The sequence below is a fragment of the Ruditapes philippinarum genome, unplaced genomic scaffold (genome assembly GCF_026571515.1).
Source record: "Ruditapes philippinarum isolate M1 unplaced genomic scaffold, ASM2657151v2 ctg11050_1_1_1_1, whole genome shotgun sequence".
NCBI classification, from domain to species: Eukaryota; Metazoa; Mollusca; class Bivalvia; order Venerida; family Veneridae; genus Ruditapes; species Ruditapes philippinarum.
The window spans coordinates 1-25,445 of record NW_026856102.1 but is presented as its reverse complement, the minus strand read 5'-3'; the positions used below and the strand labels follow the sequence as shown (position 1 = coordinate 25,445).

General features: G+C 32.9%; 2 protein-coding genes across 4 annotated transcripts; both read left to right on the top strand.

Annotated features, from left to right (window-relative positions):
• The first annotated feature begins 100 nt into the window (after positions 1-100).
• On the top strand, positions 101-7,451 carry LOC132745411 (transcription initiation factor TFIID subunit 9B-like). Its single transcript, XM_060734327.1, has 5 exons — positions 101-224; positions 4,233-4,396; positions 5,075-5,162; positions 5,768-5,854; positions 7,157-7,451. Exons 1-5 carry the CDS (start codon positions 101-103, stop codon positions 7,321-7,323), a joined length of 630 nt encoding a protein of 209 aa, XP_060590310.1. The 3' UTR covers positions 7,324-7,451.
• Positions 7,452-11,151: 3,700 nt separating this feature from the next.
• LOC132745406 (uncharacterized) lies at positions 11,152-24,027 on the top strand. Of its 3 annotated transcripts, none has more exons than XM_060734321.1 (9): positions 11,152-11,567; positions 12,712-13,650; positions 15,079-15,251; positions 15,990-16,104; positions 19,205-19,280; positions 20,497-20,673; positions 21,768-21,901; positions 22,439-22,499; positions 23,042-24,027. In XM_060734321.1, the coding sequence occupies exons 2-9, from the start codon at positions 12,862-12,864 to the stop codon at positions 23,707-23,709; spliced, it is 2,193 nt and encodes a 730-aa protein (XP_060590304.1). In that variant the 5' UTR covers positions 11,152-11,567; positions 12,712-12,861; the 3' UTR covers positions 23,710-24,027. The 3 variants fall into 3 exon arrangements, with proteins under 3 accessions (XP_060590304.1, XP_060590302.1, XP_060590303.1); XM_060734319.1 differs by having other exon boundaries at positions 11,152-11,572; XM_060734320.1 differs by having other exon boundaries at positions 11,152-11,927.
• Positions 24,028-25,445: the final 1,418 nt, after the last annotated feature.

Genomic DNA, 25,445 nt, shown 5'->3' with positions numbered 1-25,445 from the left:
TTTTTAAAGAAACGATTCATCTTTGATGCTTGTACAATGGATTTTTTTCCCATAAATTCCGTTCACTTGATTAATTTTTTATACACCCAAAACAGGGGAAATGTCGGCAGTTCCAGCAAAAAGTTCGCCTCGAGATGCGCAGGTTATGGCGGCTATATTGAAAGATATGGGCGTCACAGAGCATGAGCCAAGACTCATAAACCAAATGCTAGAATTCACTTATCGTAAGATATCAATACTTGAAATATTTTACTAAAATTATAGTGTTATAGTATTCGTCTAATTGACAGCTGTACGGGTAACCGGATAATTATTATTTTACGAGACAAACCATTATATTTTATGATTATTTAATTATATTATCGCGCATATAACTTGTACAGATACAATGAATATATATATATTTGTACTTATGACTCTAGGATACACAGGCGTTCGGACTTGTCATGCCAATAATGTCCAAATTATCATAAAAATAATCTCCTCTTGATAAAAAAGAACACAATTGCTATTGTAAATAAAATATGAAATTAGGCAAAGCCTATGAACCGGGAAGTCTTTAAACGGGCTGGTGAAAATGCCCGAATACGATCAGGCTTATGACATAAAACATCACATTTCTAGGATAATAATAAAGAGATTTCTTTTAAACTTTGTTTGTTTATTGAGCATAATGTATAATAGTTCTGGCTTCCAAAACTTTATAAGCCGCTTTTTAACATTTTTGTTTTTCATCAGATGCGGCATTAAAGTTTTGGATTAGTCCCGTTACGAAACCTAACCAGAATAACATAAGTTGATTTATTCTTGTTTTTCACTTGCAAATACACTTGACCTGATCAATTCTTGTGCATATGACGGTGAAACAATTATTTAAATATCGTTCTATACCAATTCAAGTAATAAAATATTAATACCGTCATTAAAATTGCCTATTTAACTGTAAAACATAAATTTTCGCCGACTACAATCGGCCATGACATTCAAGTGCCACGCGAGACCTCGTATGACGTCATTCGCGGGAACAGATTTGAATAGAGTTGTGTACTATATTTAGAACATTTTGTTGACATGATTTCGATATTTTTATTCAAGATAATGTTTTTATTTATTTTCATAAATTTTTTAGTATTTAAATATGATTTTATTGAATATAACAGTCAATAAATAACCTTTTTCAACATCTTAAAAAAAAGTAATCTATAAAAATATTGGAGGCACATGGGTTCCTAAAGGTCAATCTCGTAATCACGTGGTCAAACATTTTGGCAAGATGGCGGCCAAGTGCCGAAATTTTTACCTGTCGGAAACTATTAGGTAGTTTATGTTCCTAATAAGATTTTTATTTGTCAATCCTTGGCTAATCAACAGTTTATATATCGTTTTATCAAGGTATGCTTCACTTTACTTCGTGGCATGTTCGATAAATAAATACGAGCGTGTCAGATTCCTGGCACGATTATTGGTGGACTTTCCCTACGGGGTTATCTTCAGCGTTCACGTCATGTCGTATATATAAACGGGTACGCTGAAGACCTTAAGCTAAATGTATAACAAAATATTAACATAAACAGAAAGAACAAATTATGTGAAATAATTCTCTCAAAAGTGACAGTTACCAAATATTTTTATTTCTGTTTATGTTATATATTATGCTCAATAAACAAACAAAGTTTAAAAGAAATCTATTATTTTACTAGAAATATGATTTTTTATGTCATAAACAATTTTTTGAAAAGATCGTTTGATGCGAGACTTGGCGCGCATTGACTTCATTAAAATGCGCGATGCTCAAATTGAGCAATCACGCGGCCTAGATGCAACACTGCAGCCTGATTGGGCATTTTCACCAGCCTGTTTAAAAATCATTCAATTTTCCGTTTTAAATGTGTCATTCAATATTTCATGCACAGCTTCTGTTTTCACTCGGAACACTTGAAGATCAAAATCAATGCGATTCGATCCACTTCTCAGTCCCGGCCTTTGACTTCCTCGTATGAAATATGCAAGGTATATAACTTGCCATAGCGTAATGCGTGTTTCCCAACATGGCCAATATTTTGCTCTCGCATTTTTTTAAAGATACCTACATGCAAACATAGCACAATCTTACAGCAGCCATTAAAAAGATTAAGCCATCTATCTTCATTTACAAAAAATAAATATCGAACTTGAAAAAGTAGCTTATATATATTGTATATAGGAAATGGGTGCACGATAGTAATTTTGTTCTTGTAAAGGGCAGATTATTAGTCCCCTACCGGTTTACCGGAGGGGACTTTAGGTTTACCCTCCGTCCGTCCGTCCGTCTGTCTGTCAGTCCATCAGTCCACAAAACTGGATCCCGCGATAACTTGAAAAGTACAGTACTGAAAATATTTTTATGAAACTTGGTATATGGATAGATGGCAGTATGGAGATTATACACGTCTTTTTCTTTTCTTCCTATGTTGAAAATTCTGGTTGCTATGGCAACAAATAGGCTGAAATTATGGCAAATTTTACACATAAACTGGATCCAGTGATAACTCAAAAAGTAATGAAACTTGACATATGGGTAAATAGCAGTCTTGAGCTTATGCATGTCTTATCTGTTCTTCCTATTTTGAAAAAATATCAGTTGCCTTGGCAACAAATAGGCTTAAAACATGGCAAATATAACAATATTTGTGATTAGTCAAAAAGAGCTGAAAATTTTTATGAAATTACATCTTTAATTCAAGAGTTATCTTCTCTTTAAGAATTTTGCTTTTAAAATGTGATATTTTGGTAACAGGGATGTTTCAAATATTAACTTTAGAGTGTCCTTCAGTCCGTCTGTCTGTCTGTTCATAAAAACTGTTTCCTGTGATCACTTTTAAAGAACTTTTCCAACAAATTTACTTAAAATAGAGAAAAATTGAAACATTAGTGAATGGCCAATGGCCCTTCAGAATGTTGATGGGGTTCTAACCGGTAGGGGACTTATGGATTGCTTGCAATACTATGATAATTGCTTGTTTTATGATAATTTGACCATTATTGACAAGACAAATGTGCCGACCGCTTATGTTTGTAGAGAGGAGATATTGTCCTTACACAAAGTAGCACAGTTTTCTCATCGTGCAGCCTAATTTATTCGGCGTGAATGGTTTGACCCATTTTACAAATTTTTTTTCTTCTTACTGTTGGAAAAAGACATCGCCCGTCCAAAGTTATCTCGATGTCTCTTTGACAAGTCTAATTAGTTGGACTACTCATTGTGTAGTACAATTAGTTGGACTACTAGCTCATTTAGAGATTTATAACAGATATAACGACAAAAATGAAGGTCACACTTAAATTGTCTTTGAAACTTCTACATGCATTGAGGGATTTATATATAAATTTTCATCATTGTTAGGCTGAGTTTTGCACTTAAAATTCAGCCAGGTCACTGCAACCAAGGTCAAAGTCACACAGAGAGGTAAAATTTCAGATAAAAATGATATTTTAGTATGTATATGTATGCTTGCCACACTTCTTATCGCCCACATCTCCATCTAAAGCTTTTGAGACAAGGGTATTCTGTGACTTTTTAGCACACCTGAGCTAGCTTGGGGTGAGCTTTTAGGATCTTTGAAAGTCTATCAGACGTTGTCTGTCAAATAATAGATAATTTGCTCACAGTCAATTTGTTTTTCAAGACTTATCAGTTTATCTTTGTGAAATGGCCCAAAAATAAAAAAGGGTTCAAACGATATTAACTCAAATCAGACTAAAAAATACACACAAAAAATTCTAAGTTTATTAAAGAATTTCACATTTTCTGTACCTCTGTATTGTTTGAATTTCTATCTGCGGGTTATGGACAGATTTTTTAATGATCCAAGGTCTTTTCAATCATGGCAACAAGAAGGTATAAAAAAAAGATGTAAAATTAGCTGCCCGTTAGGAGGGATCACCTTCACAACACCCCACCAGAGATTAATTTTTTTTAATAGTTAACAAAAGGGGCATCATGTTTTACATATAGGAACTATTCCTTGGTTTTGATTTATGAAGTGTTTCTCAGCCAGCATACGAAAAAAAATACAGTCATTGATTTTAAGTTTTTCAAAATCTCAATTTGTCTTATACAGGTGTTACTATTTGCATATGTAAATACATATTTTTCTTCAAACAATTATTTCATATTTAAATTATATTCTGTTTTTGTAGCATTTTGTGTATCACAAAATTGTTTACCGGTATGTAAAAAATTAATTGTTACATCATTATTTGTGTAAATTATTTATTTCAGCTACTGCTGGAGATTGCCAGACACAAGAATTCACAGTCTCTTCCTCTGATCAAACCATATACTGGTCCCCGGCTACCTCCGGACAGATATTGTCTCTCGGCTCCAAATTACAAACTTGTCAGCAATAAGAAAAAAGTAAAATCATTATTTTTGGTTTATATACATTGTAACAAAGAAATATGTTTATTCAAAAAAATGAAGAAAAATTGGTACAGTAATGGTTTTTATTCTTTTGTTTTTTGCTTAAAAATGTTATTTTTTTGGACTTAATGCTCTTTAATTTATTTTAGATAATTATAGAAGATAAAATAATTTTTGTGTAAAGCCAACCACAATCCTCTTGTAGTTAAATCAATCCTTTTAATTCAAACCTTTGTCAGAAATGTAGAGTTGGTCAGCTTGCACTACCATGTGTCAAATTCAAAGTATTGCAAGTGTGTTATAAAATTTAACAAAGTAAGGGAAAATCAGTTATATGTAAATATAATAATGGTAATCATGGAGCTTAATATAGAATTGTATGTATATCTGTGTGGTAATATAAGCTTAAATATTTTTAAAAGTGTGATATGGAGTCTTGAAATGTGTAAATGTGAAAAAAAGATTGAATTTAGTGAATTCTTCAAATGAATAAGGAGAATTTTATTAATTGTACATATAGCACAAGAAAAGTCTTACAGTCCGTTATTGTTCAAGTTGGCACAGCTCATTTGATTTTATCTCCAAACTGTTGAAAGCTATTTTGAGTAAAGTAATTAACTGAATATCATAAAGAAATTTATATTATTGGTTATTTCCCTTTATATATTTTAGTTACACCGAATTCCAATTGGTTTGCCAGTTAGTTCATTGTCAGGTGGTCAGAGAATCTCACTTACACAAGTACAAAGACAGTCAACAGGTAAAAAAGATTTTAGATTTTATATTTAGATAGCAAAGAGCTCTATTAACTTCCTTATAAGCCACGTCAGTTTTAAGACAGAGTCTAAATTTACATTTGAATCAGCAGTATTCAGTATCGACTCCCATCCTTTTCTTATGTAACTTTTGTTAGCTGTTGAATAGATAGGTTTTTAAGTATAAATGGATTGAATTACTTTTAAGTTTGATAATTCGTAGAATAGGAAGTGCTGTTGCGTGCAAGTTTGTATTTCCGAAACTACTGAAGGGAACATTTTTTTTTTCAACCTATTTTGTTTTTAACAAACATATTTGTACGCATTAATTTAAACAAGCACTGCAATGAACATGAAAACGATTTCATAAAATACAAGTCATATGTTGTACATAAAGACCACTGTATAACTGTCTCATGCCACATGGCATTAGTAGACTCAGATACCGTATGATTGTATTAAAAATAATTCTTACAAATAATAAAAAGAATTCTTACAAATATTAAAAAGAATTCTTACAATTATTAAAAAGAATTCTAACAAATTAAGCAAGAATATTTTTTGAAATGTTTATGTCTCTAACTTAACATTTGAGATTGTTAATTTACAGGTAAGATCCAGATAGGTACGCCAACTCAACCGCTTACAGTAATTAACAGACCATCACAAGTAAAGCCTATAGTACGAGTTCAACAAGGTTTGTTACTGTGATTATAATTTTGTTTTCAGTGTCATCAAAATTAAAAGTCCAGGGTGTACTAATAATTTGGATGCTCAGTGTCTGTAGTCTAATGTATGGCTTCATCATTGGTGTTGAATTTTGAAAGTGTTACTCAGATTTACTTTAAATTGTTATGTACCTTTTGTTATAATTAGCTCATTTTATGTAATCTGGCCCCTGTTGTAATGGAAAATAAAATTCAACAGGTTCATACGAGTGGATGAAATGATCCTTATCAAACTATTATGATTGTATGGTACATGTTTCTAATGTCATATTGTATGGTACATGTTTCTTATGTCATATTGTATGGTTCATGTTTCTAATGTCATATTGTTTGGTACATGTTTCTAATGTCGTATTGTATGGTACATGTTTCTAATGTCATATTGTATGGTACATGTTTCTAATGTCATATTGTATGGTACATGTTTCTAATGTCATATTGTATGGTTCATGTTTCTAATGTCATATTGTATGGTTCATGTTTCTAATGTCATATTGTATGGTACAAGTTTCTAATGTCATATTGTATGGTACAAGTTTCTAATGTCGTCATTGTATGGTATATGTTTCTAATGTCATATTGTATGGTACATGTTTCTGATTTCATATTGTATGGTACATGTTTCTAATGTCATATTGTATGGTACATGTTTCTAATGTCATATTGTATGGTACATGTTTCTAATGTCATATTGTATGGTTCATGTTTCTAATGTCGTATTGTATGGTATATGTTTCTAATGTCATATTGTATGGTACATGTTTCTGATTTCATATTGTATGGTACATGTTTCTAATGTCATATTGTATGGTACATGTTTCTAATGTCATATTGTATGGTTCATGTTTCTAATGTCATATTGTATGGTACATGTTTCTAATGTCATGTTGTATGGTACATGTTTCTAATGTCATGTTGTATAGTACATGTTTCTAATGTACATGTTTCTAATGTCGTATTGTATGGTTCATGTTTTTAATTTCATATATTTTGAAACTTGTCATTTAAATCTATCCCACTAGAATTGAACTCTTTCAAGTGAAAAAGCACTTGGTATTTGATCTAAATGGTTTTAAGTTCTGTCCAGATATCTACTCATGCATGAAATAATGTACATGTGTACATGAATTATAAAGCACTTGTTGATCTGATTCACTAAAATATCTGTGGCCTTCATCCACCCCATGCTGCATTTACCTGGAGAAATATATATAAAATAAATCACACTTAAAGAAACTAAATTATAAATTAATTTGTGTTCTATTTTTTAGGTCAAGGGTTAATGCAAGGTCAAGTAAGTTCTGGTGGTAGCTTGGTACAGACACAAATAATGGGCACCAATCAGCAGGTAACCATGGTACCAGCCCCAGGCGGACAGACACTTTTACAAAATATCAACCCTCTCAAGAGAAAAATAGACGATGACTATGATACTTGATGTTATATTGTTTTGTATTGTTTTCATTTTCATATCATTTTTACATCATATATTATTTACTTTAAGCATTTTCATGAGTGTATCATTTACATTTGTACATAAATAAATTACAACATTTTGTAAAATAGTTTTATTGTTACTGTTGATATTTGAAACTGCAATGAAAAGATATACAATAGAATATTAGGTTATATTATATTTGAGTCAAAATTGATTGACTATGTCCTCAAGGTGAGCTTTTGTGATGGCCCATTGTCCGCCGTCCATCGTCAGTGCGTCAACAATTTCTTTTAAAAACTTCTCCTCTTAAACCACATGGCCAAATTTGTTGAAACTTTGCAGGGATACTCCTTGCATGAAGCTCTACCAAAGTTGTTCAAACAATTAAATTCCATAAAGAACTCTTGTTGCCATGGCAACCAAAAGATTTTTTTACAAAAAATTTAAAAAAAATCTTCTTGTAAAAGAGCTAGAGCTTAGATATTTGGCATGAAACATCTTCTAATGGATGTCTACCAAGTTTGTTCAAATAAAAGCCCTAGGGTGGAAATTGGCCCCACCCCAGGGGTCATTGATTTTCCTTGCATGTATATAATAAAAACTTAAAATCTCTTCTTGTAAAAATCCAAAAGAGGTAGAGCTTAGACATGAAACATCTTCTAGTCAATGTCTAACAAGTTTGTTCAAATGAAAGCCTTTAGATTTAAAATTGGCCTAGCCCAAGGGGTGATTGATTGTATATGTAATAGTAAATTATTTAAAACTCTTGTGAAAATCCAAAAGCACTATAGATAAGATATTTGGCATGAAACATCTTCTAGTGGATGTCTACGAAGTTTGTTCAAATAAATTCCCTTGGGTCAAAATTGGCCCCGCCCCAGGGGGTCATTTATTTTCGTTATATATACATGTATATAGTAAAACTTTAAAAAAAATTCTTGTGAAAATCCAAAGGAGGTAGAGCTTAGATATTTGGCATGAAACATGTTCTTTTGTATTTCTACCATGTGTGTTGAAATATAAGCCCTAGGTTCAAAATTAACCTGGCCCAGGGGATCGAGGTCGACAGTTCAATACCCAGCCACAGTTCAATGTTTGTTTTCCTTCTCTTTTTCGGTCATCTTTTTATTAGCTCACCTCTCACTTATTGACAGGCTGAACTGTTTAATAAAATGGCGGCCACAGCTAAAACTGGACCACTGGTTCAATTTTGAAATAAATTTACACAAACATTTCCTCGGTGACAGTACACAAAATTGTTCAGATTAAGCTGTCCCTTGTTTTCAAATTTGAGTTCTTGGGTGAAAAGGGGCTGCACTTTGACCTTTTGACCTATTTGTCAGGTGAGCGATCCAGGGCCCTCTTGCTCATAATTGTATTATGAATACATTGTATTTTGTCCTTCCAAACTGCAGTAAAATAATGCTTAGACCTGTATATGACCAGAGACATAGATAACATTATCTATGTCTCTGATATGACAGGTCTGCATTTGATTTATAGCTTAAATTTTAAGCTTACATTTTTAGCTCAGCTGATCTGGTTCAGAATGAGCTTTTAAGATCAGACAGAATTTTCTTCTTTTTCCATCTGTCAGATGGAATAAAAGACGTCACCCATCCAAAAATTATCTTGATATCTATTTGTTAATTCTAATTAGTTGGATTCGTTATCACAGGCCTCCATCAAAGACACCTAAGTCAAGTAAGGATTTGGGGTAAAGTGTTGCTTTTTATGAAATAAGAAAATTACAGCTTTGTGATGGATTGTTAATGAATTCTTCCCCTATCAAAAAAGTATCTAGGCACTTTATTTTCGAATAGTCGAGCATGCTGACATTAATGTAGCTGCTAGACAGGAGCCGTCACCACTATTTGTTTTTACTTAATTGTTTATGGTTTAATTAACTCAACAACTCGATGAAATTTAAGACAAGAAAGATCATAGGGGGTAAAACGAAAATGACAAGTTTTTATAAAACTGGCTTAGACAGTTTTTCTTAATAATTTAAATGTTAAGCTGGAATATGTCATCCGGGGTAAAAATGGTGGTCACCCCGTCAAATAACAAGATGAAGAAGCCTATGCTTAATGAGGGTCCATTCGCCTTTCAGGCACTAAATGAAGCTTTCGCTGTCGAGTACGAACCGGGATATCACATGTCACAAGTCATGTCCTTAAAGGGTTAATTTTTAAGGGTAAAGTGGTGTGATAATTAACCTTCATGCATTTTCCACGGTGTATTAGCTAAAGATATGAATTTTGTCGCTGTACGGCGGTTTGAAAGTCGACGTGTGATCTTCTTGTGACTTTAAAAATAGTTCACACTTAATATCCTATACTTGATATACATGTATATTGTCATTATTTTCTATATATATGAAATATACTCGAAATTGTAACGCGTATCAACTAAGAAAAGGAATCCCATACTGTAGTGCGACTGATTTGCGTCAGTTCAAATTGCGCTGTATCTAATAATACTGTTTACACTAATACTGTTTACACTAATATTTTCCGTCTTGGGAATGGCGTGGTCATGTACTTTCAGTAATGTTGCGTCTTATACAAATTATATTTGATATTATTAATTATTTCCATAAGTTCTTGTGAATTCGCCTTCCGTCAATAATTTACAATCATTCTGCAGAAGACTTTCCGCTGATATTTTCTTTGATCCGGGTCATACCAATGCTTATTTGATCTTCATTCGGTTAAATCCACAATTAATTTAATATAGAAACATTTTTTTCTTTATTTTATTGGTTATCCAAAAGTAACATATTTAATTATAATTAATCATTGAAGTTGACATTATGGGATTGGCTCTACTTTACAACATTATATTAGAGAACAATATATTTACATATTTTTAGATAACATTTGCTTTATCTTTTCCCATAAAATGATGTGACAGGACCTTAGTCACGTGCATGAACTAAGAATCTTAAGATTATATATAAGTTAACCTGTTAGAAGTGGTTACCTAAACTCGTTTAAACCATGAGTAATCATGTATAAATAACACATTCTAACAAGCTAGTTGCACATAATAACTGATATACATTGTAGAAAGTGATAGAAAAACTAAAAGAAACGAATTTCTATGAGATTGTAATGGAAGCTTGTCAAAGATTTAATTTAAGTACTTTTGTACAAGATCGAACTATATCTAATTATGAAATCAAATACCAAAAAATAAATGCTAACCAACGTTTGCTATTTTTTTTTCAATAAGGAAGTAAATAACTTTCATTTGTAGAAAGCACCTTTAAAACTACTGCGTCTTATAAAACATAGAATAGAAACCCAATAATACTAATATTGCTATGACTATTCGGTGACGTGTTAATCGATAGAGCATCTTCAAATTAGAAATAAAAGATTAAAATTTTAATATGTTCTAATCACCTTTTTTGTTTCAACATGATAGCATATTTATCACTTTAAACCAGAGATAACACATTCATTTCCTACTTTATGCATGTGAAAAATACGATATAGCTACGGGTATAATGTTGGAATATTTATATATAAAAACACGGATTTATATTAATAATGGTAATCCGTGATAAAAATAAATAAAAAATAAATTTCGATCTTGTACAAAACTGTTAAAAATGTAATCGTTGATAAGCTCCCATTTAACTAATACGAAATTGGACTACATGTATATATATATATATTTTTTTTTTTTTTTTTTTTTTTTTTTGCAATATTATGAAAAGCAAATAATCAACTGGAATAGTTTAACTTAACTTAATGCAACCGTTACTTGATAGGTCATCGCTGTCTCCTCAAGCTTGTTAGATGCTTTAAAATCCGTTCAATTATAAAATGCCGAGGTCACAAAATGAGTCATGAGTCATTGGAATTCCCATCCATAAGTAGGCGTAGATTAGGTTTAATATAAAAGGTTAAACATGCTTAAGATAGGAGTGTTACAAAAACGACCGAGCGAGGTAGATGTCCTTTGAATTCGTTAGTGGGTGTTTTTAAGAAATAAATGTTTTTCATACAATGTTGATATAGATATTTTTGGAAAGGATAAATGTAAATGTATATAATTATACAGTATACAACGACCAGCTGTCGGATAATCCGAAATTGGCTGTTGTAGAGAAGTGGCTGTTGCTCGCAGTGTTAATTTGTGTCACGGATGAAATTTTAATGTTGTTGAGTTGTGTAGAGTTGTAGAAACGTAACAAATTGTGAATACAGGATCATTTGAAGTGCTTATCAGCTGTAAGGTATTTATTACATGTACTTAAAAATTGTTGATGCTGACATGTGCAGACGAACATTTGGTTAATGGAAACAGTTTGATCATAAAAACGTTCATGACGTTTTATATTTATGCGGGCTGGCATAAATATCATGTTCAGTATTCATTTTTCTTTTAAAATTGTAGAATACGTAGGACAGTATTTGGCTTAATAAGCTACCGGAACTGTAGCGCCAGGGCTATGTAGACGATGATCGCCCTTCTATGTACATTGTATATCAGTTTGTAAAATCGGTCGGTCTTTGCAGACGAAATATTGAGACTACCAGAATTACAAGAGGAAATCGAAGTGTATTAATTAATTTCATTACTGTTCAAAAGTAAGCACAAAAGATAATATATGTACACCATTTACTTAGTTCATATTTCATTTTCATGTTGATTTAACAATGTAACAAGTTTTTATGTCACGTGGTTCATGTCCTTCAAAATATACAAGGACGTTTGACTTGCACTGCTGCATCATAATGCACTTGTATTGGTTTATAGGGAAAATCCCATATACCAAAAAAAATGTAAAAATAGTGCAGTCAAGTAAAGAAAAACAAGTGGCTGTTAGTTGGAGTTCAGAGGTGACTGTTGATAAGAGTTAAACCTATCCGGGGGGGGGGGGGGTTGAAAGTGGCTGTTTAAAGGAGGTGGTTGTTGGTGATAGGGTAACCATTATAGGGGAGATGGCACTGTATATATACAATATATGAGCCGCGTCACGACAACACCAACATAGTGCGTTTGCGACCAGCATGGATCCAGACCAGCCTGCGTATCTACGCAGTCTGATCAGGATCCATGCTGTTCGCTTGCAAACCCTATTACAAGTAGAGAAACTGATAGCAAACAGCATGGATCCTGGATGCGCAGGCTGGTCTGGATCCACGCATAACGTTGGCTTTGTCGTGACGCAGCTCATATTTAAATGCATTTTAATTGTCTTTTAAACGTTGTTAAATTACAGATATGTAAGACTTACTATTATAACACGTGACTAAGGACAAAGAACTTGTTATTTACACTACTTGTGATAAAAGAGGACAGATCGATTAAACTAAACGCGAATGGAATGATGGAATGATTATTTCTCTTTTTTTTTGTCTATTTATCTAGTTTCAGTTTCGAGAAGTGGGTTTCATTTTACCACGAGGAAATGACGTAAACGTATTAGCTTTTTTTAAATAAAACTGCGTATCGCCGTATTTAGGGACACTTGTTTTGTTCCGGGATTAAACAAAATACTTTAAAAAAAAACTATTCAGAATGAAGAGGCAAAAAGGACACTGTCCGAAATCAGACGGTTTTAAAAGACAAAAGTCTAATATAGGTGATGATCGACTTGAAACTGAAAATGAAGTAGCACAAATGCGAGAAGAAAGTGAGAAAACATCAGAAGAAAGCCAGCAAGATGCTTCTAATAATCTACAACAAGATGTTGATGGTGGAAAAGCGACAAGAAGAGAGCCAAGGAGTGAAAATGAGACAAACGACACCAAAAACGAAAAAGGTGTCAATGCTGAAATAGCCGCATGCAGAACGCCAGACAAAATCAAACCAAAGAAAAGTAGACGCGGAGTAGAATCACAACCGGGATTTGGTTTTACAAAGGACACTGTACAATATAGACCAGTAATAACTGGTACATCGGAAAATGGGAAAGATCAATCATGTAGTTCAATTAGAAAGAGTAAGAAAAAATGTGTAGAAAAAATGACTAATGAACAGAAGAAAAGTGTGACTGAAAATGGATCCATGCCATGCTCTAATAGAGGAAGTGCTGGACATAAGCTGCCGACAGCTACTTGTTCAAATGTGGTGTTTCAAGGTAAAACATGTGCCGAAACCAGTATTAAAATAACTGACAACAAATGCAAGGATCAACGTGCACATTTTGACCTAGAAATGGACGTAATCTACACCTGTAACATGAGGGAGAAGATGCTTGATCACGCCCCAAGTCTAACGCCTGCTGATTTCGCCGATATGAATCCAACAAAGTCGCCAGCCCAAAATACGAGGACTTTACTGTGTATGATACCTATTGGAAAACAGGTTAGTCAACACGTTAAGTACCACGTATGCTTTATGTTTTACGTGTAGAAAAAAAAGTGTAGCGTTATTCAGTTTAGTGTCGGAAAGACCCGACACGGCCTTTAGGCAGTGCAGGGCATATCCATTGCATACATTTGTTCGTTAAATCATCGTATCGCAAAGATTCAAAATATAATTTCAACCACTAATTAATGTGTTTGTATATGCATGTAGTATCAACATGAATAAAGTTGAAAATATGTCTACTTGATATAGAAAGTAAAAGTGAAAGTAAATGACTCTCAAAAATCCAAAAATAGCCTGCACATTTTATTAATGTAAAAATTGGTTTTCCATAACATTGTTATATTGATAAAATAGAATTACCAGTTATGTAAATAAACTTTTAAATAAACTAGAATCGACATTAATCACTCAACTATTTATATAGCAATCTAACAATCTTAATTATTCGGTTTCATCAGGAAAATTTTGACTTTTCAGACTTTAACAAAAACCGACCGTATGTATGTATTTATATAAAATAACTTTTATAAAATTCCATACTGCGATATAGCTCTGATTAATTATAAGTCTGTGAACTACATGATATAACTAAAACAGTAACATCACTAGCTCCATGCCTAAAAAGAAGAGAGACGGACAGCTGTCCGCATACAGATACATATTGTAGGCCATATATCTGAAAGCATCGGATGTCCACATTTACCTAAAAAAGTTCTTATGGATGATGGACCTTAATTTTTAATCTATTTATAGAGGACAACCCAAACTGCATAAACATATTCAAAATTCAAACAAGAACAATTATTATGCTTTATATCAATCATCTTATTAATCGAATAATTTTATAATATTATTATACCGCATGAATATTTAACCAGAAAAAAATACTAACACTTTTACACGTATATAACAGTTACAAAGTTTCAATATTATACATCAATAACTTACTTGTAAACTTACAGGCGTGTGCCTATAGGCATACGCACAATAACTGATTGGAAAGTAAAAAAAAACAAAAACAAACGCTGAAACGCAAAACAGAAGGGCACAACGTTGTCACAATGATTAGATATAATTGTATGACTTTTTACTTAAATTGACAGGGAACTTTATATTATATCATAAATGTATACATATTTTACTTTTTAGATATATTAGATTTTTTCGGTTCTTTTTAATATTCTTAGATTTAAAGACAAGAATATAAAAGAAAAATCGAGAGTTTCGTTTTCAATAAGAACGTTTATTTAAGGTATATATATATATACTATTTTCATTTTTCTATTTGCAAATCGGTTCAATTAACACTAAATAATTTCAGTGTTTTTTGGTATGTTTAAAGCTAAGTTTTTTTTTCAACGAAAAAAATATGTTATTTGCTTAACATGTTATTACTTCAAAATTATGTTATCCTATTTTTAGAAACCTGACTATGTTACAAATATTGTTATACCACACCCACACGCTGACAGGCCCGAGGGTGATGACTTTGGGGCAAAGTTGGGAACATACAATGATGACAAGCATAAACCCCCGTACTTCAGACATTTTCTTATCGGCCGAATTACAGGGCCAGCTAAAGACATGGGAATTCGGTAAGATATCCATGTACATGTATAACTGACCTGAAAAGTAACCAAACGAAACTTACAATTAACTTGTTGAAGTCATGTAATAGATTTGCCCTTCTTTTAATTAGGATAAGTTCATTTAGAGTTTAGGGGATTTCTGTATCAAAATACAAAAAGGAACTACAAAAAATAGGGCGTGGTCAAAGAGCACAAACGTGCAGGCTGACCCTACTCTGTCGGGATACTGGTGACAGAGGCTAATGTCTTTCGATTCCAGCAGAAATTCAGGATAAGGGCTATGTGAGGAGAGAAAAATACGGACAAAATTGTGGTAGGGATCGCCTGGAATAAAGACTTCCTTTCGTTGAAGTTCAACATTTTACTCTCCATTTTAATGATATAGTTGAAGTTCGATATTACCTGTATTCAGGGATCTCTTGTCGATGACATCTTTTTCCGATTCGGGTCCTTTAAAGACAAGTTTTACTATGTTTAACAATTTGATACCGTGACTGGGATTTTTACGTGCTCGGTAACACTTTTTGCAATAAAATGATATTTGAATGTTTGATAATAACAAAAAAGGCGAAATAAGAAAATGAAAGATCTAGAATTATAAATCATTAAATAGTATCCACATGATAATAATGAGAAGTATACGGAAATAGCCGTTAAGTCGTACATACGATAATTCATAAGAGCTAGGTCGTGTATTCCTAATTGAAATAAGTGAAAACATTGCTACTATATGCGTTATTGCAGGAAAGATGATGAACTAGTTCTAATTGGAGATATATTTGTGCCTGACCTTAAACACACAGATGTTTTGAATCTGTTTCATCACGTGCAGGTGGACGGTAAAACAACGTTTTCTCTGGTGAGGCGAACTTACTCAATATATATGAACATATTTTCAGTACATTTGTGTATAATGTACAAACTACTACGCAATAACATTCTGCATCTTAGTCGCATTTTGGAATACTTTGGAATTTGAAACCAATACTTAAATTGCAGTCACAGCTTTATATTATATCATAAATGTATAATCATAAATGTATATTCTTTTAGTTTTATCCGATTATCAGGGCTGGGAATCAAAACTGCGTCGTATCCTACAAAATGTAAACAAACGCCGCCATCTTGGAACGAAAAACGTATGTTTTTGTTTATAACTCTTTTTGTTGGAAATGACTGAAAACCAGATATATGTATTAACACGCTACACTTTTTTCCGCTTCGTTCGTTATATGTTGCTTGCACAACTATTTTGTAAAACAAAAGTTAAAGCGAACTTGCAACTCGAAGCGGGGCAGAATTTTTATTAAAATGTGTGGATACGACGCAGTTCATATTGCTTTATCTATCGTTTTTTCCTTCAAATCAATTATATACTCGTTTTCAGAGTTCACCATAAACTTCAAAACATAATTTTGGATCATTTACTAAACTTTTATTAAAAAGAGATTTTTATTTTTCAAGAAAATAATGATTTTTACGAAATGATACGACGCAGTTGAAAATAAAATATGATACGACGCAGTTGTATTTTCATTGCAGGCTGCATATTGGTTAAACTATTTAAATTATGTGCTAGGTATGCTAATAACGTCCAACAACATTATTTGTTTACGACTTAAGTCAAAAGATGAGGTCACTCATTGGTTTCATAAAAATGGAAATGTAATACTATTCTATTAAGGCTGCATTTTTCGGTCGCATTTTAGTACCTATCATAAGCATCTACAAATTCTTAAAAGCTGTATCAAATGCAATATACATTGAAACACGTGATCGCACACCCATATGACAACGTGTTCTAGTGTTGCCTTAGCATGCTTATAAACTTGTTCCCATGAGTTCGAAATGGGAGTGATTACTATATTTATACAAAATTCAATATTCCAGTGTAACCTCTCCTGGACCCTGTATTAATCAGGAATGACCATTTTTATTTAAAAAAAGAGTAAGAATTACAAATTTTGAAAAGGTCTCTCGCTATCGGGAGAGAGCTATGCGCAAATTGTATGCCTACCTTTGTTACTTGTGATTAGCAATAATTTCCGTCAATTCCGTTATTACTTATGTCTTTTACGTGCCGATTTTATTGTATTTATTTCTTAATAATCGGTGAGGACAGATGAGATTTATTATTTGAAACTGAACATTAAATTTTTAAAATTATATTATAAATGGTTAAGCTACAATATATTTTTGCAAGTAGGTTATGCGTTCCGTGTTCAGCGCCGAGAACTTTACCGCTGATTTTGTCGTATTGCATTTCTTTATAGCCGTTGGGAAAGGTCTACGGAATGTATTTTTTATATTTGCACTTAAGTATCATTCTTCTCCATCAAAAAACTTTAAATTTTCAAAATCGAGTTACATATGATACAACTACAAATTATTTTGTAAAAAAGGTGTCCGTTTTGCAAAGGTATTTTTACGCTGTGCACCGATAAATTTGATACAGATAGAGGCAGACATGATCTTTCAACAGTATTGTAGAAGTTTTCACAATATTGAACAGAAAATTTAGGTCAGATTATCGCATCGCACAGACTAGAGACATGACATCTTAACATACCTTTATACTGAAGTGTGATTTTTATTTGATAATGAATTGCCTGAAAACTTAAACAAAAGTTTTCAGAAAATGACTTCACAGAGGATTACCCCCTGTTTACATTGAAAATTTCTCTGTTAGTCATTCCGAAATAAGAAATTTAAATGGTGCTCTCTTTATAATTAATTCAAATATTTAAAATCTTAAAACTTCACGCCAGAAGTTAATAAAAAAGCTGCTTATTTGTACAGCTAACGTTAACAAATTTTGTTGAAAAAATAAATCAGACAGGTGTGTCCGACCGAGGCCGAGCTGTTTATGTTTACTGAATTCAAATCACATGAATCTGCTATAAATTCGAAAACCACCAGGGACTTTTTATTCTTTCATGAAAGCTAGTTTCAAAATGTCGATAGTTCTCTGAAGGTGCAGCATTTTGCCTGAAATAATGCACAAAGGCGCACCTGAGGTCCTCGCCCCTAGTAAAGCTAATGTGTAGAGTGAAAGTTTGAAAAGAAACCACAAAAAAGCAGTCATTACCCAGAACATACAGAACCACAGTTAACTTAGAGCGTAGCTAGCCAAAATGAATTCAAGTTAATAGATTTCTACATTTTTTGCGAAAAAAATTAGGGATAATATTGAACATACATGAAAATATAAGAAATTATTTCAGATATTATGATCCGTTAGGTAACATGTTCATGTTTAACTGAAAAGTAGCTTCCGCAATGTAAACTTTCAAATTATATGTTATATTGGACATGACACATTGTATTTTTAATAATCAAAAGCAACAGAACATTGCTATACACCGCAAGTGATCTGGGTTTTTTATCTAGCGCAAGTGATTATTCCATAAAATAGAAATATATTGCCAAAATAATCCCTGTTGAAAAGACTGCCAAAAATACAACTGCGTCGTATCATATTTTATTGTTAACTGCGTCGTATCATTTCGTAAAAATCACTATTTTCTTAGAAAATAAACATCTATTTTAAATGAAATTTTAGTAAATGATGCAAATTTATATTTCAAAGTTTATGGTGAACTCGGAAACAAATATATAATTGATTTGAAGGAAAATACGATAGATAAAGCAATATGAACTGCGTCGTATCCACACATTTTAATAAAAATTCTGCCCCGCTTCGAGTTGCAAGTTCGCTATAACTTTTGTTTTACAAAATAGTTGTGCAAGCAACATATACCGAACGAAGCGGAAAATAGTGTAGCGTGTTAATAAATATATCTGGTTTTCAGTCATTTCCAACAAAAAGAGTTATAAACAAAAACATACGTTTTTCGTTCCAAGATGGCGGCGTTTGTTTACATTTTGTAGGATACGACGCAGTTTTGATTCCCAGCCCTGATTATAGTACCATTTAAACATATTATAATAATTGATAGGTAATTCGGCGTGTAGAGGACAAAGAATGGAAATGGATACAAACAAGTGCAATTCTTACACCAGACAAATTGCCAGGTAGTTATTGTTTACATATTTTTCAAAGAAAGGCGATTCTGTGCTTAGATTTCTTCCTTATATCTGGGACACAATATGATATTATGTCCCCTTTTATGTAAGGTTATATTCAAATTTCCCTTTCTGGTGACAAATAAATCATTATTAATTCACTTTTTTGTTCCCGTATTTTAGTTCTGAACTTCCCTTTATAGGTGCTAGAATTTCCTTTTTATTCTATTTTTATTTCAGTGTCAGTAGAAGTAAATATTGTATTAAGTACTTCTTTCTTAAGGTGTTTCCGGCGATATCGAAACGCGGTAATAAAAAACTTTCCGCTGATTAATAAATGTCCGTATCTTATGAATCTAGTTCTACTAAGCCACGTCACGGTGGTGCTGGCACTAAAATAATTTAAATCAAAGCACAGAAGGCGCTGAATTTGTTAGGGTCTCAGAATGTCAGAATGGTGAAGGTTGTGAGATTTTAAACCAATTAGTTTTTGTATAGTGCCACCAATGCTTTCCAGCGTTTTAATTGTAGAAAATTGGCTATTAGATTTATTGCAACACTGATATTCAATTCAATGTTTATTTGACTTAAATAATTTGAAAAAAATGAGTTGCCTTGACTGGGATTTGAACTCCAGACCTGTCGCTTCTTTAGCGAGCGCGCAAACCCCTCGGCCATGGTGAATTTTTCGGCGTTAGTGTACATATAAAGGGAAGTAACCGCTTCAAAAAAGCGAACTACTTTCGGCATTTGCAATTAACAGCTTCAGAGTACCATTATTGTTTGGTGTGACGACCCAAACAAATAAAAACCAATTGAAACTGAAAAGATATGATAACCATTTTACCTTGCACTATCCTAATGGTTAGTACATGAAGTGTTAAGGGGAACGGTGCGCATCCACGTGTCCTAAAATGACACTATAGAACATGTACTTGTTCCCAGATAGGAAACTCGAGTGCGGTTTATATACATGTGCATATATGTTGTAAAATCCAAGCACTAACAAATATAATTGAACTTTATGTAAATAAAAGCAAATATATGTGACCTTTATATATTACTTAGATCAGTTTTCAATCTCAAAGGTATTTGTTCTACACTTACTGTATTCAATCAGGATCTTTCTATATTTGAGCAGGTACGTATATTGTTAATATACGTACCTGATTTGAAAGACTCTGATTCAAATGAAGAATAGATACTCAGTTATTGTATTTTACAGACAAAGGTCCTATTATCAAACCTGTTGAATACAGACAATTAAAAGAAGAGGCGGGTAAAATTGAAACAGCAACAAGCAGCCATCTGTACAAAGTGCCAATGACGCAGAAATATCTGGAAATATCCAACAAAAGTGTTTGTATAGACGTCTTTAAACAGGACGAATCCGACAATAACAGTAATATTATTTTCGTATATTTGTACATCAATAATGTATCAGTATGTTGTAACTCAGTTGTAACCGCCGCCGCTGTTAGGGAATAGCTGGGACTTTCCGTTTTGAATTTTAAAACCCGAAGGTATAATTTCCTCCCCCACCTTACATGGTCAGATGATAGTGTCCCCAAAAGTAAGAGCTGTATGGATATACCCCCGCCATTTTGACGCCATAACAAAAACCCTCGCATTGAACAGACAATGCCAGGGTATAAACTACTAGTACATGTAGTATTTCCCCCCACAATTACTCGGGGTGAGTCGGTGTTACAATTGACTGGTACATTATACATGTATATAAACACTATTTTTCTACTATTCTAACACACAATGTTAATCAAAGACTATATAGTTCATATTTCCGAGGTTGTTACTAAAGCTTTTACTTCAGTATTTATAATTATTGTAGTGGTTGCAGACGGTTACTTTGAATAAAGCTCTTCTAATGTACTACAAGTATATTGTCCTAGCAGCTGCGACTTCCTGAACACATGGGACATCAATATCTTAATTCATTTTGAAGACAAAAAATAAATAAAAACATTATTAGTCCCCTACCGGTTTACCGGAGGGGACTTTAGGTTTACCCTCTGTCCGTCCGTCAGTCCGTCCGTCCACAAAACTGGATCCCTCGATAACGCAAAAAGTACTGAAAATATTTTTATGAAACTTGATATATGGATAGATGGCAGTATGGAGATTATGCACGTCTTTTTCTTTTTTTCCTATGCTGAAAATTATTTTAAAGAACTTTTTCAACAAATTTACTTAAAATAGAAACATAAGTGAATGGTCAATGGCCCTTCAGAATGTTGCTGGGGTTCTAACCGGTAGGGATAATTGCTTGTTTATTTATTTATTTATTTATTTATTTATTTATTTATTTATCGATCTCAGTGGCTAGAGTGACCAAGTCTTGAAATAACTGTTGATGTTTGACTATGCATGGTTGTAACAAAATATAATATTTAATATTGTACAAAGTCTTATTCTTTGCAATATTATATAGATCTATATAATTAGCTTTATATTTTATTATTTCTATTATTTATTTAGAGATTATAAAGAAGCGATGTAGGTTTTGGCCGTCAGGCCAGGCCGGCCAAATAGACTTTGAAGCTGCTCTGTGCAACAGGGACAAGACCAGATATATTGGAATAGCCAAAACAAATAATCATATCGTGTTAAAGGTAATTTGCAAACATTATTATTGTTGTATGTACAGTGTAGACCCAACAGAGCAAACCACACTGGAAAAGAAATATTTTTGGTACAGTTAAGAGGTCTTGCTGTAAATTTCTTGTGAATGTTAACTTCAGTAAGAAATTATACTGTTGTTGTACAGAGGAAATTGCTCATCAGAGGGTCTCTATTTCTATTTCTCTTTATACAAAATTAAAGCATCATCAATATTACGTTTAATGATACATACGGTGTTTTTTGTAGAATTAAAATAATTCTTTCAGTTATTCTTGCAATACTTTTTTCTATTTTTTATTTACTCTTTAGAGTCTTTTCAGATTGCTTGAATATAAATTGTTTAATTAAGGAGATCTTACATACATGTACAAATATTTCGATCAGAATTGAGAGAAGCTAGAGAAACTATAATATAAGTATGCCTTGTTCTAATAACATAATATATATGAGAAAGTATTACAAATACTATAGAGTACACTGGGTAAATTGTATATTAATCTGTTAATTGTTTTCCTGTTTACTTCTAGAACGACGCGGTGTGGTTCAAAATAATTATGTTGGGGAGCAAAGTGCGTTTCCAACTGAAGGGTAAGTCTTTTTAATGCTTTCTGATTAATGGACACTTTTTTGTTTTAATGACATGGTACGAAATTATGAATAAACCTGAAAAGTATATTTCTCTCATAGAAACATACTACATGTATACTGATTCAGACATAAATAAACTTGCTTGTTTGCACCATCGGACCAACCCATCGAAAATACTAGAATTCTGTATAATATTTAGCTGAGAATCACTTTTTAATCTCTATATGTTTTATACGTACCCATATAAAATTGCTGTAAATACTCTGGCTTTAAAAATGCAAGCATATGAAATCTAACAAACGTCCATTGAAATATCAATGCTTTTTGATGGTACAATGTATATATATTTGGCTTTTATTAATCTACATGTACAAGGATTGTAATGCTGTTAATTTGATTTAAATATTCAAAGATGTCGTGAACAGAAAAAGAACAAAAAAGAATGGACATGTTTCTACCTATTAACCCACTCTGAAATGTGTAGATTATTGCAGACACACTATTGGAATGTAGCTATTTGTATATACATTTGTTAATTTCAGATCAATACATTGGCTATGACAAAGAAAATGGAGTTGTCAAAGCACAACAAAACAACTGTGAATTTGAAGAATTGCCAGCCTCTACAAATCACCCGTCTGGTCCAGCATCTTTCCCTTCCGTGACAGATCGAGTCGACGGGAACATATGCAGTCAAGCGTCTGTTTCCGTCTTGCAGGTATTAGAGGCGGACATCAACGGCCAAGAGACTGCTTGTATTAGCAAAGAGTTACACATAGACATAACAAATCAAGCGTCTATCGCTGGAGGCTTAGACGAGGACATGATCAGACAAGCGTCTACCGCCCATTTGCGCGGCAAACACGCGCCTGAGCATCCACTGGAAGATGGAGAACCGGAAGCAAGTTCTATGTTAATGGATGACAGCGATAGCGTTGGAAATTCTTCTACACATTCAAACGTAGATTCATTTAACTTATCACAGTCCAGTAATAACTCTGACAAGAATGATTTTGATGAGTATGGCAGAACTTCAATGGAAACAGACAGTAGTGGATATGGATCCGCAGCCCAATCCCCGCCGAATAGTCTTGAGATGAAAATATGTGACGGTCCGAACAGTTACTGTGTTGATAAACTGCGCGATTGTAAAAAATACCCCAAAACACCCACCACCCCTATGAATAACTTGTTTTTGTCCGGTAACTAGTCAGAAAATAGAGAAAGACAATGAAATAGTGATAACTATATACTAATACATGTATGATATTTGAAAGCGAATCTGGTATATTTGATTAGTTATAAAGATTTTTGACAGGATATATGACCCTAAATGAACGGTTGTTTGGAAATATAACCCCAAGGCAAGGGTTATAAACCTACGTATTTGACATTCCGTGTCTCCTAAACAGGTATGGTAAATTCCATGCGTATCATACCAGTTGTGTGACATTTGATAGAAACTTTAGAGAGCAGATGTGTACATATGCATTTAATAAATCTTTTTAAAAAACACATATGTTTTTCTTTTTTGGTCCAGAATTTAAACCAGACTTAGATTAGAATTAGAATCAAATGGCAAACTCTTACATCACATTAACCTATTCTGGTAATACTTTACCTCCCAACCACATCATTTGTCATTGTTTTTCTTTGTTTTAAGTATTACAATTTTTTAGCATGTTTAAAATTAATCGAAACTAACCAACCCGTATTTTAAAAACAAGCGTTCTTTTCAAATCCGCCCAATGCAGTTTAATACAAGAAAGATAAAATGTAGTTTAATCGCTTAGTTATAAAACACCTTATTAACTAAGTTAGGTCGTATGAAGATACTAATCACTTAAAGTCATTGGACCTACTATGACATTGGAATTAATTAAGCATCATCTGCCACTTGTAAGCCAACACACCTGTCACCGCCGGAGGAAAATGGGGGGACCTTGGCTTTTAGACCAGCAAAATTTTCCTTGGGAAAGACGATCGGATAGGTCTAATTCCCTCGAATGTCCCACAGTGCTGCGTTATTAAACACCGCAGTATGCGAACCACCACTGTTACATTAATTAAGGACATACTTTAATCAATAGTCATCATTTAGAAACTTTAATTTCCCCGGACAAGAAATATTAATAAGGACATCCTTTTTAGCCCTTTGCTATCTATCTGACTAATCTATAACAAATAATTTGAGGAGATGTTAGCGGAAATAATATACACATGTACTTCCTGGTCACACAGTGTTTTCCTTCCTGGTCACATAGTGTTTACTAACATTTTAATTGCTTGAAGCCACCTCTGATATGAATAAACAGTTGACCAATTTTAAATCCTAGTATGAATAGAAGTTCTCTCATTCCTTAATTCTTTTTTATTGCACGCTTTAAACACTGGTATGTACATCTCAGAATTGCACCACCTGGCTAGTAGAATAAATTTGAATGTCTGAGATGGTATAATAATTAAATAAACAAGAATTTGTTACAGAGTTACTAACGTCAGCCGCATAAGGGAAGTTTTACATGAAGCACAAATTTTTGCTATTTCAAAACATTGAGGTATGGATGCAAAAGTTTGATCAATGCTAGATCTACACATGCCAGTAACGATAAATGATTCATTAAAGAATTTAAATATCATGAAATACCCCTGTGAACCTGTCAACAGAAATACATTTGTATAGTTGTTATCACTATTTCAAAGCCACAAAATTTGACAAGTACAATCTGTTACAGGGTATATCAAGTCCTCAATCAATGTGTGTGGGCAATTCACCAATGACATTTTATTTGCATGGACTTGACTTGGCATTATACCCTGTAACAGACTATTTTAGACTTGGATGAGAAAGTTATGGACTGGAAACAAAACATACCCTATAACAAACTATGTTAATCTTTGACCTCCAGCATGATTCCTTGGGGTTTGGGAATTTTTTTTTCGCCA